The sequence below is a fragment of the Pleurodeles waltl genome, chromosome 1_1 (genome assembly GCF_031143425.1).
Source record: "Pleurodeles waltl isolate 20211129_DDA chromosome 1_1, aPleWal1.hap1.20221129, whole genome shotgun sequence".
Classification (NCBI taxonomy): domain Eukaryota; kingdom Metazoa; phylum Chordata; class Amphibia; order Caudata; family Salamandridae; genus Pleurodeles; species Pleurodeles waltl.
Window position 1 is genome coordinate 613,808,364 of NC_090436.1, and position 17,380 is coordinate 613,825,743.

General features: G+C 44.2%; 1 protein-coding gene across 2 annotated transcripts in view; it reads right to left on the reverse strand.

Moving 5' to 3' along the window:
- Positions 1-17,380, reverse strand: part of TMEM232 (transmembrane protein 232) — a 756,305-nt gene that overhangs the window by 128,602 nt on the left and 610,323 nt on the right. For both annotated transcript variants that reach the window (XM_069226429.1, XM_069226419.1), the window contains exon 13: positions 6,247-6,331. In XM_069226429.1, the coding sequence (XP_069082530.1) occupies positions 6,247-6,331 (85 nt within the window). The remainder of the gene's footprint in view (positions 1-6,246; positions 6,332-17,380) is intronic.

Below are 17,380 nucleotides of genomic sequence, written 5' to 3' on the forward strand. Positions count from 1 at the left end.
TTGACACAGTCCCTAAAGGACATCACTAGGAGGTTAATAATGATGTAATACCATATTTCACCCCTAGAGGATGTCTCTACGTTTTAAAGCACATTTAGCATACCATGCTATCATTTTAGCTTTAGTCCCTAAGGGACTTCATTATTGTAAGGACCTGGAATTACAGCCTTTCACCCCTAGCGGGTGTTCACCATTATAACACTCCTGCTATTATCATTGTTCAGGCTACAAGGACTTCAGCCAGGATCTTCGCCCCTAGAGGGTGCAGTTCCAACACTCCAGAACAAAAGTTCCAGCTGGGACTTGGGTTAAAACACATAGGAGCCCTTGGGAAGGTTATCATTTTCAAGTCTCACCCAGCCTAGGGTGAGGGCATAAGCCAACTGCTTGGGGGGAAGGCTGCACTCCTCCTGCCCCCCCCCCATCTATTGGTGACATTGGTGGTAACTCCATCTTGCCAAAATGGGCAGCTTTTGCAGTAAAATCAGGGCCGGGCCCCGCAGGGCATTATTGAGCGTTCCTCGCTGGAGCAGGCATATTTCATGAGCAGTTCTTCCGCTGTGGTGGGAGAGCAGGGTTGCCACCAGGTAAGGGATTGGGGGAATTGGAACAGTGCAGGACGCCAACCCCTGGCCGCTACCACCGGCTCCCAGCATGGCCAGCACCTTCCTGTGCTGCTGTGGAAGCCGGCTTAGCAGTGGAGATCTGCCTGCTCCCGTGGGTAGGTACTTCGTGGTGCTGCGGCCAGGCAGGCCACAGGAGGGAGTGATGAGGTGCTCCCCCACCTCCTCTGTACCCTTGGGGCCCAGGGATGGGGTCCTGGGTCTGCTCCACCACCTACACTGGGAGCGCAACAGCACTCCCCAACATCGTCTTCTTCACAGGGCCCTGGGATGGTGTCTGGGCCCCCCTGGCAATCTTCACGGGGGTCGAGATGGCACCCCCCACCTTTACTTCTGTGTGGGGCCCAGGGAAGGGGTCAAGGGCCCCTCTCCACCTACTTCATTGGGAGCGCAACAGCTCTCTCCAGCTTCTGCTTCAGCCACCAGCCCCGCCCACAGCTGGCGGCCATCTTTACAGGGAGCAGGACAACACTTCGTGGCGTCTTCTCTTTGCAAGGTCCCAGGTTGGAGTCCAGGCCCCTCTACTCATCTTTGTGGGGGGTATGACAACGCCCCCTAACTTTACTTCCTTGTAGGGTACCGGAATGGAGTCCGGGGCGCCTCACCTTCGAGGGAGAGCAACTGCGCTCCCTCTATTCCAAATTTTGCTTGTCGTGGATGGACACCGGCGCTCCCTGGCTCCACTCTTCTTCAGGGGCGCCCCTGTTCCCATCCTGTGGGAAACATTGGCAAAAGCGGGAGAACCCCAGGCGCTTCACTGCCGGTTCTAACTGGGCATCAAAGGTCACGTAACTTCCCCCAGGGATATCTTGGGCCCTCGTGGGACAATTTGAAGATCTTGGTGTCTTTCTACACCTGGTGAAAATCCCTTGCTACCAGGAACACTTTCTTCAGGCCTCCTGGCCTAGATGGTTCCCCAAATTGGTATGGAGCCAGTTCCACTGACTCACTGCTCAAACCTTCCTTCTGGGTGCATTATTTTCTTCTTGGCAGCACGCTCTCCTTGTGCTGGGCCCAGTCTATCCCCCAACTGATTCTCAGGAGGCCTGCTCACCTGGCCCTGCAGTGTGCTCCACTAGTCTCGGGTCATTCAGGGGAAAAGTCATTGCCCCAGTCGGCAGTCAGGGGGTTCTTCTTTCCAGTTGCCCATGCCGCCCGTCTTCAGTCCCAGTGTCCTGGAGAGAAGCACAGCCAAGAGAGAGAGCACTCCCCAGTGAAAGAACTTTTCAGTGGGGACAGAAGTGTCCAGCAGGGCTGCATCTCTGGCCTATCCAAATGTGCCACATTACTCCTATGCCCCTGTCCCAACATTCCAGCACAGTCTTCTGGGTTAGCTCAAAATGGCAGGCGTTAGTTGCCGCATGTACTCTAAGAATCTCAGCTCCTCCTCCATGACATTGTTTCAAGGGTCTCTCAGGCCAGGTTCCTGACATGGAATGACAGCTGGCTGATTGATACAGGCCCTGCTCGGGCAGCTGGATGGAGCATTAATTGGATCTAATCCTGGGCTGAGTCAGAGAAAGATGACATTCCTAGATGACCCATAAGCTGTACAAATATACTTTTGTTACCTACTGCATTATTCTTTCCAGACAGGTTACAGTGCACATTGGTGCGACTCTGGAATCTGTGTACCCTAGGGAACTCGAGTTGCGACCTAGGCCATTACTGCCCATTGGGATGTAATGATGTGTCACTACAGTGAAAACAGTAAAGCACACTGACTATCCCTCACATGTGTACACCTATCTCATAAGGTCTACTCCAAGTCACTACCCACTCTGCCTGGTACCATCTGCACCAGGCTACCTAGGCGCAGTTCTTGGGTGGTGGATGCCAGGAATCGTCCCCATGCAGCCCTCACACTGGTGCACACACTTTCGCACACATGATCATGTGGAACTAGCCCTGGGCCTCCCACTCTTGCTGCATCACAGCAGCCTTTGCTTAATAAGGCGGTACCAGCGGTAAACACAGGCATTCCATTTTACCATGAGGTTAGTATGGGTGAGTCCTAAACTATGAGGCTTCCTCACAGTAACAGGTCAAAAACCAGGTGATCCAAAAACAAAAAATTAGGGCGGACCAGATAGTCAGACCCTTTCAGTTATAACACTTTTCCATTATTTGTCTCAAATAAAGTTATACATAAATTCCAATATTAATCAATGAGTTTTTCTAAAACTCAAGGCTGCATACAACTTTGTGAGAAACAAGTTGAGGTATGACTTGATCAAACGAAAGTGTGCACTGCAAGGTCTCCTGATACATTATTGAGCTGTTTATCTGAAAACAATTCCGGCTACTTGGGCAAAAGAAACATTTTCAGCGCTAGAGTTCTATACAGAAATTACAGTAACAGGTGTCACTGAACTGTGCATGCAAGTAGGTCTACCACATTTGGCCACATCTTATTCTTATTCTTATTGGACTTACTAGATCGTCCCATGTCGAGGAAGCAGGACGTCCTGAATGCACCTGATCTCATCAAACCCTGCTTAGCACTTCCGAGATCAGGTGCACTCAGGAGAGGGCCATAGGCAATGAAAGCTGCCATTTCAGTCCTCTTGTGCACCGGTCTGTCCTGTGTGCAGTGCACATGGAGCAGGCCGGTGCACAAGAGGCCTGAAACAACAGCTTTTTTTTGCTGCCTATGGCCCTGGCCAAAATTCAGTCCAGGGCTGTAGGCAGCGAAAGCTGCCAGGCCTCTTGTTCAGCAGCCTGCCCCGAGTGCACTGCACACAGGACAGGCTGATGCACAAGAGTCTTGAAACAACAGTTTTCACTGCCTAAGGCCCTGACCTGAACTCAGGCCAGGGCCATAGGCAGCAAAAGAAAGCTGCAGTTTCAGTCCTTGTTTGTTCACCAGTGTGCACAAACAACGAAAAAAGAATTGACAAGGATTTACCTGGGTCTTCCAGGGGGTCCTCCTCTCCTCAACATCCTCCAAGTCTACAGCCGCCTGGCTCTCTGCCTCTCTCTGGCCTCTGCTCCAGGACTCCGGTGCGCACTGCAGCCCTGTCTGCACTTGAGCTGTGTAGCCCATAACTGGGCTGTAGTGCGCACTGGGTGAGCTCCGCTTCGCTGGTGGGACTAGCAGAGTTTTTGGATGAACTCTGAGCTCCAAGCAGAACACCGAGTTCCAAAAACTCTGTTAGCTCTGCCAGCGGAGCAGAGCACCCTGCACACCCCTAGAGTCGGAATTACGTGTAACAGAGTTAGGAGTGACTCTGCTTGAAGTGAGGTGATGCTTGGCTTGTTCAAGTGGAGTAAGATTTATTCCTGACTCCAAGGCCCATCATTCTTGACTGACCAATGCAGTTTATCTTCGCTTCATGCATACTCCCTTCTCACACCAACTCATTGTGCTTTGTGTCAGGATTACCTGTACTGGAATCAGGTCAAAGTAGCTTCCACATTAATAACATTGAAAATACTTTACAAAATATATAGATACACTATTTATTATCTGGTGGAAATATGTATATGCTAGGTCTTGTAAAATATGTATAACTGGTTATGTTCTTAACTTCACACACGTGTTTTCATGTATTTTGAACGTGTGATCATTTAATGTCTGCAATAGGTAGCAGACATCATGTAATAATGATGACACATATTTAAAGCACCGACATACATGTAGCCAATAAACAAAAAAAGGATCACATACAATTGGCAATTTTATCACATAGACTGTGTGGTTTCTGTGGTGTATGAAGTGGGCTGGCTCATGTTTTGTACATAACTTTTACAATATTCTTTACCTTCGAATTCCCGTTGTGTGCAGCACACAAAATGGCCACTCTCTCCTCCAAACATGACAAAAAAATGCTCACTCTTTGTGCTTGGGTGTACCCAAGCCACATATTTTGAAGTGAAAATATTAAAGCAACGTCGCGCACTGAAACATCTGTAGCACCAGTAGTGTTCACATGTGTGCCTAAAACTGTACAAGTGCACCCTGTGTGTGCCCAAGGGCGCTATTTAAATGAACAGAAAGTTCTCTTTAAACAGCTGTGGAAGCTGGACTGATGTATCTGCAGCCATTGTTCAAAACTCCAAAATCTTGAGAAATTTTATAAATGATGTTTTGTATCTAAGTAGTGGCTGAATTTCTTTCAGTTCATAGGTGGAGTCTACCTGTAGTATTAATTGTGTGCACTATTTATCCAAAGCCATAAAGTTTCCTAACTCCAGCTCTATCCTGCCGTCTGATAGGCTTTGGGGCGACATTACTGAAAACACCCCAGCACTTCAGCAGGCTTCTATCTTTAGACATGCAGCTCTGCATAGGGCATACGCAGCAAGTCTATGGATAGTGAATGTGTGAAAGGGACTGAAATAAAAAGCACCTTTTCATTCATCCACAGTGCCCGGAACCCGAAGTCTGTGCTACTGACATGCACACTTTGCACAATCCTCAGAAATGTAGACACACTAAGGGCCATATTTATACTTTTTGACGCAAAACTGCGCTAACGCAGTTTTGCGTCAAAAAAATTAGCGCCGGCTAACGCCATTCTGAAGCGCCAATGCGGGCGCCGTATTTATTCAATGACGTTAGCCGGCGTTAGCCGGCGGAGCTGCCTGGTGTGCGTGAAAAAAAATGACGTACACCAGGCAGCGGCGGCGTAGGGGAATATGGAGCTTGGGCGCCAAAAAATGGGGCAAGTCAGGTTGAGGCAAAATTTTCACCTCAACCCGATTTGCGCCATTTTTTTTAACTCCCAACCCCCATTGAAATGGCTCCTGTCATAGCAAATACAGGAGTCATGCCCCCTTGCCCAATGGCCATGCCCAGGGGACTTCTGTCCCCTGGGCATGGTCATTGGGCATAGTGGCATGTAGGGGGGCACAAATCTGGCCCCCCTATGCCACAAAAAAAAAAAAAAGAAATTACTTACCTGAACTTACCTTATGTTCCCTGGGATGGGTCCCTCCATCCTTGGGTGTCCTCCTGGGGTGGGCAAGGGTGGCAGGGGGTGTCCCTGGGGGCATGGGAGGGCACCTCTGGGCTCCTTCCGAACCCACAGGTCCCTTAACGCCTGCCCTGACCAGGCGCTAAAAAACGACGCAAAAGCGGCTGGAAGTCTTTTTTTTTTACCCGCCCACTCCCGGGCGTGATTTTTGCCCGGGAGTGTAAATACGGCGCACATGCCTCGGAGTAAATTTTTTAGACGGGAACGCCTACCTTGCATATCATTAACGCAAAGTAGGTGTCCACGCTAAAAAGTGACGCAAACTCCATGGACTTTGGCGCTAGACGCGTCTAACGCCAGAGTATAAATATGGAGTTAGTTTTGCGTCGAATTTGCGTTAAAAAAAAGACGCAAATCCGGCGCAAACGGAGTATAAATATGCCCCTAAGTGATAAATCTGACAGTTTCCTCACATATTTACCTTTCAGCTGCAAACAGCTGCTGCTGCTGCTGCTGCTGCTGGCGAGGTGGCGCTCTAGCCCACCAATAACTTTGTGAACCTGGCTCCCATGAAAGCTGCTCCCGATGAAGTCAGGACTAGACTGATCATAGATATAGGCCTTTACTGAAATAGGTAAACATCTTGGCTATCTCTGGTGTAAAGATGTTCATTGTAATCTGATAAACAAATGGCTTTGTCTTACCTGACTCTCTAAGATCATTCTTAAATACACATCCGCCCTGTCTCTACTGGGGGTAGAAGCGGCTGCTGGGGGCACCATCTCTTGCCTGTGGTGAAAAGATTGCATATGTCAACAAATTAGAAATAATATTGCAGCAAGCCTCAAAATACTTTTTATTCTGAGTGAAGTTGATGCATTGCAGATGGACAGGCTTGGTGTGTCTCAACCTATCACTGAACGTATTTTGGCATTTACTGAACAGATTATAGTCACCGCAGTCTTTCCCGGTGAAGAATGGGAAACCAACTTTTATTGTCATACTTTTTAGGGTACTATTAATTCAATAAAATGCAGTCTAATTCATTTATTTATTCATTATTTAACAACAGTATTTGCATAATTCAAACTTGCCCACAGAGGCTACTCGTGAAGGCAGTGAAGCACTAGACATGAAACAAAAGAACACACATATGATAACAGTGTTAAGTTATGCATAAGGAAAGGACAGTGTGAGGACTTTATTTAAAATATGGCTTGCACTGCCTCTGCCAGCCAAGCAGAATCAGAACCTCCGTATTTTGGGTTTGCCACTGGGTTGACAGCTTATTGTGGCCTTGTGGCTCCACTGCTGTCCCAAGGAGGTGGTCTTTCATGTCCTGAAGCACTGGCTAGTGGACATAGTACATAATGATATTGAGGTCACACCACATGTTTCCCAATGGCAGAGAAGGTGACACTTTCTCAAGCTAATCATCATCCCCCCACCTGTAAAAAAGGGAGAGGAGGTGAGAGGCTGGTGGATGGAGTAAGCACTGATTGTTGTTCTTCCACTCATTTTCATTGTCTTTCCTATTAGCAACTATAGATCGACTTTTCTCCACTGATTATCGAACATATGCTCTGACGCATAACTGTGACACAAAATGTAATTCATTTTCTTGAGCATATAAACATTATTCAGAGGTGTATCATCTGCCGCTTCCACTACTCCCATGAAGCAACAACACAACGATTACCAAAAAATCCATTTTGTACTGTTATGAACTCCCTCCACATAGTAAAATGGTTGGCTTAAACATCTCTACACACTCATTTTGACCTTTGTTCTGTTCTTCAACCAGAATGAGTGCCCTCTCTTTCACACTTTCAAGGTGAATTTATTCCTATACTATTACAGTGACTGACACTGTAGCAAAGCTCCTTAAAGATTTGTTCAATTCTTTGAAAAATATATAGTTTTTTTCAATAGAGTCGTACTCAGCAAAACAGCCAAAGAACGGAAAGAATATAAATTAGCTTTTTTCTTGAAACACTCCATAATATATCATGAAGAGACAGAAGAAAGGAAGGAGACAAGATTTAGGGTAGAAAATGAATTAACTGATAAATCATGGCTCCAAATTGTATTGAACAAAATGCTGGAAGAACATGATACAAGTATGGAAGAAGCCAGCAACACAGAGTGCTGTAGCACAACACACAATAAAATCGCATATCAATTTATGAAAATAAGAAATATTTGTATCTTTAAAATGACACCAAAACAACAAAAATCCAATATGGGGAACTGGAGGTATGGATTTTTAAAGATTAAATAAAAAAATGTGCTTTCTAGAGCTTAAAAGCCAATAGTGCTAATCAGGGACATCTGGTCAAGCTAGACCGGGACAGAGTCACAATTTGAAGCCGACTGCGATGGAGCCCTGCTTGGATACACTGAGGGGGAGGCCTCGGTCAAAATTTTACCTTTGGATTTAGTCCTTTTTCTGGAGCTATTTTCTCTCGTCATCAGGCAATGCTCCTCATCAGGCTGGGATCTGATGTAACATCTTCAGTAAAAATTTTACACTTGGACTTAGTCATTTTTCTGGAACTTTTTCTCTTGTTGTCAGACGAGACTCCTTTTCAGGCCGGGATCCGATTTAATGTCATCAGATTGATTTTCAGCAAGACCCCGGTCAAATCCTAGAAGTCTTCTTGATGAGGAAAAGCTCAAAGCTCCAGAGTTTCAGTGGGACGAACCTGAAACTCAGGCCGGGTCATGGTTTGTCAGCGGTGGCTTGACTCGACGGGTCAGTCACCTTATGGAGTTTTTCACAAAAGTTCTTAAAACTTCTCCAAATGTCTGGATCTCCTTCCAGGCGTTCTGCTTTGGGTCAGAAAGTGTCCAAAACACAAATCCAACGGTCTAGCAGCACTGAGATAGTCCTTCGAAGTTTGGGACCACAATACCCACAATGCACCTGGCCAAACCCTTAAAAGATTTCTGGACACACTCCAGGTTGGGGACTTCTTGTGGAAAGTGGTGCAGGAATGCTCTGTTAACCCATTGCTTTCAGGGAGCCCACTCCGTAATCCTTGTTGAGGTAAAGCAAAGTCCACAGGGCTGTAGTTCCCAGTGTTCAGCAAGAGCAGTCCTTCAGCGAGCAGTCCTTTGGGTGTAGACCAGGGTTCTAGCAGAGCAGTCCTTCTTCTCCTTGTAGCTTCAGGCAGCAGATCTGGGTTACTATGCATATCTCCCATATTTATTTAATGGTCTGGGGGATGGGTGGCAGGCATGGGGGCACCCCTGTCCAATGAAATGCAGGGTGCCACCCTAAAGCATGACAGCTTCCTCCAAATGTTGTATAGTCTTGTCCCACAAAGCACTGAACTTTAAAAATCCAGGACGGAGGATTTATTTCCAGCAGAGTAAGACATGGCTAAACCAACCTTCTGGTGTGGCTCATTCCCATAAACACTACTCCCAGACCATCTGCAAATTCCATTCCTAAACCCGCCATCTGGCTGGTGGGTACAGGAAGAGAGGATAGGCCCTGCTGGCATTCCTTTCTGTCCTGTTCTCTTTGAAGCCCAGTTTGATTTACCCAGCCCTCTTACTGGCCTGAGCTCTGCAGCTGCAGAGCTGCCCCCACCATAAAACCTCGGCTCTATGCAGGCCACTTATCACCTCATCAAAGCAGCTTGGCTTACCCTGTTAAGGCTGATGAATCAGGAGAGGCCACTCTTGTGGATTTTGAGGAAATTGAAGAAAAATGTTCCTGAAAAGAATGGAGAATTACGGCCACTTTGGCCCTTGTTCTGTCCAGATTGGATTATGGAAATTCTCTCTTGCTCAATTTGGATAAAGGATCTCTAAAAAAACTGCAGCTGATGCAGAACACGGCGGCCAGACTAATATTGAATTTTCCACAATCAGCCTCTGCTACAGAGAGCCTTAGGAATCTGCATTGGCTTCCGATAACCCAGCGGATCTCTTTTAAGGCACTCTGTATTGTACATAAAGCCACCCACTGGATCGGTTCCAGGTAGTTGACGACCAATTTACAGTGGCATCGACCGGCACGCCTGCTGCACTCTGCCAGCACCTTTCAAATTTTTGTCCCCCGTACTAAGAAAGTGAAGTGGGGGGACAAAGCCTTCACTATCGCCGCAGCTAGGATCTGGAACTCTCTTCCGCTCAAACTCAGGAAAGAGCACAATTATCTTGTCTTCAGGAAACGGATTAAGACCTGGCTCTTTCCTCGATAGCCGGATCTCTTCTCTTTTTCTATAGATAGTACATTGCCTCACCTTGGTTAGTGCTCGATGCCCTCGGGCCGGAATGCGTTCTATAAATACTCCATACATACATACATACATACACTAGGAGGCTGGATTTTGGCTCACAGAAAATACATTTCGATAACTTCTTTTCTGTATTAGTTATGATGAGTTCAACAGTATTTATCATTACCAAACTTCTGAGTCCTTGAATGTCACATTTAGCTCCTTCCTAGCAATATGTATACTTAGGTGAAAATCCCAATGTTAACCAATGAAGCTAAGTATCTACAATGGGGAAAAATAACATGGGCACTTCTTCCCTTAACAGGGCATATAAAACATATTTTATAATGTCCCTGCTTACAGTTACATGGCACCTCACCCCTGGGGCACCTATGGGAGACCTTAGGGGTAAAATATGTAAAAAATAAGGTTGATTACCACTTTAGAAATACTTTTAATTCCAAAGTCGAATTTTCACAGAATTTACTTTTAAAGGACAGTCTGCAAGGCAGGGCTGCCTTACAAAATGACAGCAGGCAACACAGCAGTGCCCATTCCAGTGCAGGATATCTGCTGGGCCTCTAAACCTCCCTTCCATATTATATACTAAGGGCTTTGAGGTGTTTTGAATCCCCCTTGCCCTATTATATACTAGGAACTTACAGGGGTCTGTCATTGCCAATTGTAATTATACACAGGTCCATATACCTTTTTAATCAGAGCACTGGCCCTGGAAATGGTTAGCACAGCCAAGGGCACAGATTCAGTTACCACCACTATGAGTCAGGAAAAAAGGGGGGGACAAGGCTAAAAGGATGACTTTCCCACAATCGTTCATATTTAAAGTTTACATTCCCTATGAATTTACACCCTTCCATTTACATTTCCCATACCAAAACCACACGGTGAGTGAGAGCTCGCAAGTTGTCAAGAGTGATGACAATATCAGTGACTGTGGTAGATAGGCTGTCTATGCAAATCAAGAACATTCAAAGACAGATGATTTTCCTTTTCGTAAGTAACCCAGTAGCAGTGATGGTGGGCTCTGTAAAGCACTTCTCAGCTTTTGTAATGCAAAGGATCATGGCAATGAGTAAAGACCCCTCCATCTCCACACTGAGATACCATAAGCCAAGTCTGTCAGCTCTGAGACCACGGTTTTTACTGGGCAAGTCTTTTATCATTCTCATGGTCCCCTCTCTAATTAATTATTTTCTTCAACTTTCTGCCACAGACTCCATCAAACTTAGTACCCCTTGGCAACTATTTATTGTCTCGCATATGATTCTCTTTCAGCTGTAATGTATTTCCTTGATGTCGCCTTTGTGCCTGCTCTAAATCTTACAGTAGTTCATATTTCTATCCATGAGAAAACAACTCATGATACTTTGTAGTCAAGCAGTGTAGGCAAGCACTTGGACCTCCGACGTAGGGGTAGTAAGCACTATATAATTATTAAAGTACAATTTAATAGTTTAATGTTACCTTAACTATGGAGTGGCACTGCCCTTCAGTCTGTCTCCCATACCTTTTGAAGAATGATGTAGCAGGCAGGGTGATCTGCCTTGATATTGAAGTTAAAATGTCGACTTGCACTTAAATGACTCCACAATATAGATTACCAACATATCATCAAGGTGAGTGAATGTGAAGTTAAGAATAATAAATCTATACTTCTTTATATTCTTATCTATATGATATACTGGAAGTCGTTATTATGGAAACCCTACAGGTATAGGTTGATACTTTTGACCTCAATACTGTGACATAAAATCAGCTGTGGGTTTCTAGGTATTCTCTGTATGACCTGGCCCTACCACGGTTGAAAGGTCTCAATGGCATTGTCTCTGTTATTCGATGTACATATAGTAGATCACTTACACCTATGGATTGCAAATGATTTCTGAATCAATTGTCTGACTGCCTAAACTGTGACATACCTCTTCTTGCTTGAACCATATGTGCTGCCCAGCTTTGCCTTCAACTGTACATCTGCGCCAACCTTTAATAATATAATCTCCTGTCTTTACAGAATGTGACATATGGACAATCTAGTCTCAGGCATCAGTCCCACACATACCAAGCATGTTGGAGTGGTTTTGTCCTTCCTGTCAAGCGCATATGCACACTACCTATGTACTATTTTCCAGAATAAGGGCCAGATGTACTGCCATTTTTGCTGTGGCATACACTACTTAATTTGCAACAACAAACAGATTTTCAAATGTATAAATACCATTTTAGGAGTCAGTAAAGTTTTGCCTACTCATAAAATGGGATTGAGAATCGACACAGATTTCGTATTTGGACGGGGCATGTTGTAGGCATCCCTTCCAAATACTGAATCAGTAGGTGACGTATTAGTGTTGTGCAACCATAATCTGGTTACAAACCATTTATAAATTAACGGCTCTGGAGTTGAGGTGAGTTGGTAAGCCATTCTCAGAAGGGGAGGGGTCCCATAGTGAATGTTAAAAAAACAAGTTTGTTTGAGAGCAGGCTGTGGTCTAAAGGAACGCTGCAAAAAACGTAAAAAAGTTCTCCAACAAAGTTTAAAAAAATACACTTTCTTTTTTAAATTCAGGCTTGTTTCTTTTAAGGAAAATGGGCAGCATATTTAAAAAATGTTTTCTTTATTGAAAGGCAATCACAGACACAGTGGTCTGCAGACCTTAGCATGTCACCATTCCTGTGAAGGCCTCTAAATCAGAGTGAGTCACAATTCGCAACTTACTTTATTAATACTCATTTGGTAGTTGGAATTAAGACCCACTCTGAATTAGAAGTTCACAAATTGAACTATTAGTACATAGCTTAGTTCGAATATTCTTTAGGGGTCACATAAATACTGGTCGCAAACTGCACCCCTTTTTTTGCCACCAGTAAACCGTACATTTGGCCCGTAGCACTCTTTCAAAATGCTCACCTTGATTCACAGACTGCACCTGATTTTTGACAACTGCATCTTCAGATGTTCTACAATAACACACTACTTATGAAACTGTGCTCCTGCATCACTGAAACTCTACTGCTGCATTGCTTTATTGCTCCATGCATTATTTTTCCACACTACAGCTTGGATGCACTTTCACAGAGAGAGATAGCACTCCTTGATGACTGTTTCCCGATCGTGGTAGCTGTAGACACCCATCTTACTGGAACTGAAGCATTGTCATTTACAGCATCTCTTAGAGTGCGGGCTTGCTATCTCACGCCAATGTGTCAGGACATCACAATACTGCGGCCTCCAGGGAATTTCTGAGGACGTGTCTTCAAGGTCTTTCCTAACGAATTCAGCTCCCAGGAAAGCAGGCATACAGTCATAGGCAGGTTTCCATCTCTGCTCCTATCTCAGCAGCTTATCCATATAAAACATACAGGAGCTGAATACATTCAAACTATGAAAGTTTATTGTGTCCTCGGATAATATCCATAGACAAGCAAAATTAAAACATAAAACATCTCAAAATGATACAAGTAATTTGATTTGCATTACGTTAAAACATTTGGGCCAGATGTACAAAGCTTTTTTCTGTGCACAAACGACCAATACGCAGAATCGGGCCGTTCGCTCACAGAAAAAAGCATTTTGGTATGTACAAATGCTATTTAGCGAATTGGTAATCTATTTACTGAATCGCAAAATAGGTTTGCGAGTCCTAATTAGGAAGGGGCCCTTCCTAATTGAGAGTTACAGTGAAATGTATGATTGTTTTGCAACTGTGAATGCGGTCGCAAGACAATCACAGTCACTACCAACTTCAGGTTGATGGTAACCCATTTGCAAAGGAGAAGAGGTCCCTAATTCTTGAGATATTGTTACACATTTTTAGCATAAAACAATGTCATCTGAACACTAAAATGAGTTACTGGGCAAAATAAAAATCCAATAAGGTAGGAATGCCTCAATAGGCACAGCCGCATAATAGCATGTATTAAGCATAATAAATTGTTCAACGTAGATGGTGTAAAATGCATCTGTGCAATAAAACAGAAACAGTATATGCAAAGACTGCCTAGTAGAGCTCTAAAAACTAAAAACACTAGTTTGCCATAGTAAAGTGCACAAAGAGTGATAATAATTAGCTAAGTAACACAGTAAAAACTTAAAACAGAAGCTGCCAGAGAAGAATCATCCAAACGCTCCATTGATTCAATATACCACATACTCTGAGAACTTGGCTTGTCTCCAGTGTTCTCTTATGTAACTATCTTATGACTTATAGGCCAAACTGATTGAAGAAACTTTGCAACTGAAAATACAATGCATGGCCTACTATTAAATTTCCATATCCTCAGGGCCGACGTGTACTGCTGGATACCCACGGATCGGCAAAGAGGAACAATACAATTTTTTCTCTGTCTTGAGTAAACTGTACAAAACAACACAAGATGCTCCACCATTTCCATGTCCTCTTTACATGCAGGGAACTTGTTTGTTTGAGATACAGAAGATCTCCAGCTGCAAGTAAATTCAACCAATGGATATATCCCCAGTCTGAGCTTGATATAAAACAACCTGATTGTCGGGTCGGGGAAAATTAAATAAAAAAACTGCTTCAAAACTTGCACCAAATTTAATTTCCAGAAACTGGCCTGTCATGGCTTTTCGGTGAAGTTTCCATAACCCACATTCCCAGCATCATTGCTTGACAGTCCTAACTGCCGAAATGCTGGTAGCCCCCATATCATACCCACAGATCACCTAACTCCAAGTCTGTTAGAGATAATTTAACACAGCTTAGCCAGGGTAACTTTGTGGCCCCCAGACTGGCCAAGATGTGTCGAAGACAAATCCTATATGGTTCCAATTCCTCTACCGAGCAGATCCCTAGCCTATACAGGACTGTCTTCAGCTTAATTGAAGCACATATTTGTTTTAAGCCGAGATCCATTAGAGTGCTTTTTGGTAGTCTTAGCCTAGACCTCCCAAATGCATTTCAACCACCCCTAGGGAGTCTACATTACTATTACCACAGAGCTTGGAGCTATAGGTAGCACCAGCAACAACCAGTGCTCTCCAAATCTCAAGAGCAGGAGAGACCCAGCCGAAAGATGTTTTGTTGACGAATTCAGCAATAGAGTGGTCTTGAGGTTTGTACAACAGCTAGAGCTCAACAGACAAACCCTTAGATATTCAAATGCAAATACTCTCTTTAGGGTTGTTGCTTCCAGTCGAAAAGTTCCTCTAAAATGCGTGTGGGGGTTGGTAGTCATGAACCTGGTTTTATTTGAGTACACTAGTAGACCAAGGGTTAAATATAATGAATTACACTTTTGTACGATGTTTTCAAACCCTTTCAGGGGTTTCATCAACAGACAAGAGATCTAGGGTTTTAAGGTGACCTAAGGCAGGGAAATCATTTTCACATTCAAGCAGATATTTGACACACCTGTTGATGAATAAAAAAAGAGTATTGGGCAAGCATGTAATCTTGTCTCACACCTTTCTTGACGCGTAAAGTATCAGTAAAGTCTTCATTTAGATCCCAGCGAATTTGGGCAAAATCACCATAATGCAGACAAATGATTATATCCAGCCGTTAAAAGAAGTAACCACATGTTTTTAGGATCTCCCAGAGTTTCTCCCTGGGGACTGTATTGAAGGCAACCTTTAGGTCGCCAAATGCTACAGAAAGGCTGCCTTTGTTTAACCTAATTATTTCCCACCTAATTATTAAAAACCGAAAAAGCATGTCACTTGTATTTGTCTTTGTTTGGAAACCAGCCTAGAACTGGGTTAGTATGTCATAGTCTTCCACCCAGGAAATCAATTTGCCCAGAACCTGATTGCAGATGTTTTTTTTTGTATATTGTCTATCAAGCTGATTGGGAAGTAATTAGCAGGGTCAGACCGTGGTCCCTTTTTTAAAATAGAGACAACATCTGCCCTCTTCCAACAGACAGGAATTGGGGCTCCAGCTGCAATGGCATCGGTGATGGGGTTAATATATGGGGTCCACACAGTGGGTTCAGTTCTAAGTAGGTCACCCGCAATCTTATCTAGACTGGGTATTTTTCCTGACTTTTAATCATTAATGCCACGGAGTGTGTCATTCATGGAAAAGAACAATAAAGGAAGGGTTTCTGCCTACCACCACTATGTTTTACAAATCTGCCCAAGAGTAAATATCAAGAAATATATAATTACTGTTAATCTTGCAGCCTCCCCTTGAAAAGGTCAGTTTTCTAGCAAAGTCAGAGTTGGTGTGTCCAATGCACGCAGGCAGACACACCTTAGTGCAAACTCAATAATTTGCAAGGGTGATTAAGTAGAGTGGCTCCTGAGGAGGGCATTAACAACTGTATTCCCAAAAGCTCATCATTTTCTCTAGCTAGATCCCTTATAGGGGCAGAGGTTTCGAAGCAGGTATTGAAATCCCCACCCATCATGAGAGCTGAACCTTTGTCTACTGTTTCTAGAAATTCAGACAGAGTATTCAGGGTGGTTGAGTCAACCGTTCTCATTGTGCTTCTATTGTAAACACTTAGGCCCTTATTTACAAGGGCATTGTGCCACCGGAGTGTCACTTTTACTGTTGTTCCGGTGGCGCAATGCCCTGCCCCATATTTACAAAGCAGCATTAAGCCACTTTTTGTAGCTTAACACTGCTTTTAAATACGGCCCCTTTACACACATAACTTTGCATGTAAGGGGCATGCAATGTGTCTTGCTGTGGGCGTTGCACTGGAAGACCCATTGCATTTTGATGCTGCCCCAGATTTACGAGGATTTGTAAACCTGAAGCAGCGGCAAAAACTAACGTCACCCCAGGGGTGGCGTTAGCATGGCGCAACAAGGAGAAATAATTTGATTTCTCCTCATTTTTGCTTTTGCTATGTGTGCTGTATATTGCAGCACACATAGGAAAAGCAAACCGCCATTAATGATTGTTTATGTGCAGGAAGGTATCCCTTCCTGCGCGTAAACCATCATTTCCTGCAATGCAAGCACCCTTGCACCAAAGTGCAAGGGTGCCTGCATTGGCTCAAGGCAGCTAATTTAGCGCCTGTGCAGGGTAGAATACTGCAATGTGCTGTATTCTTGTAAATACATCGCATCCCTGCGTTCTGGAAATGATGCACCCCGGCGCAACGAAATTGCTTGCGTCACTGAGCTGTGCCATTTCCTAGTAAATGAAGCCCTAAGTACCACTAAATTCCTTTCCTTACAGGTGGACTGTTCCAGACCTAGTATGCCCAGGGAATTTCTGATTATTTGTTTAATGTCACAGTAATTAGCAATTGTTGGAAAATGGGTTATTGGTAAGGGCAGGTAGGTACCTACACCTAGCAACAAGCCACTAACCTCCACCTAGGTACAGTTAGGTCTCAGTAAATTAATCCCAGCTCAACCCTTGGTAGCTTGGCAACGAGCGTCAAGGCTTAACTTAGGAGACAGTGTGTAAAGCATTCAAATATCACAAAACAGTAATTAAATAAAACACAGGAAACAGTTTAAAAATCCAAAACCAATTAATAAACATAGTTTATATTGTTATCTTTAAAATGACACAAAAACGAATAAAATCGGATAAAGGAACCAGAGATATGAATTTTTAAAGAATTATTATTTTTCTAGCACTTAGAAACAAAAAGCGCCAAT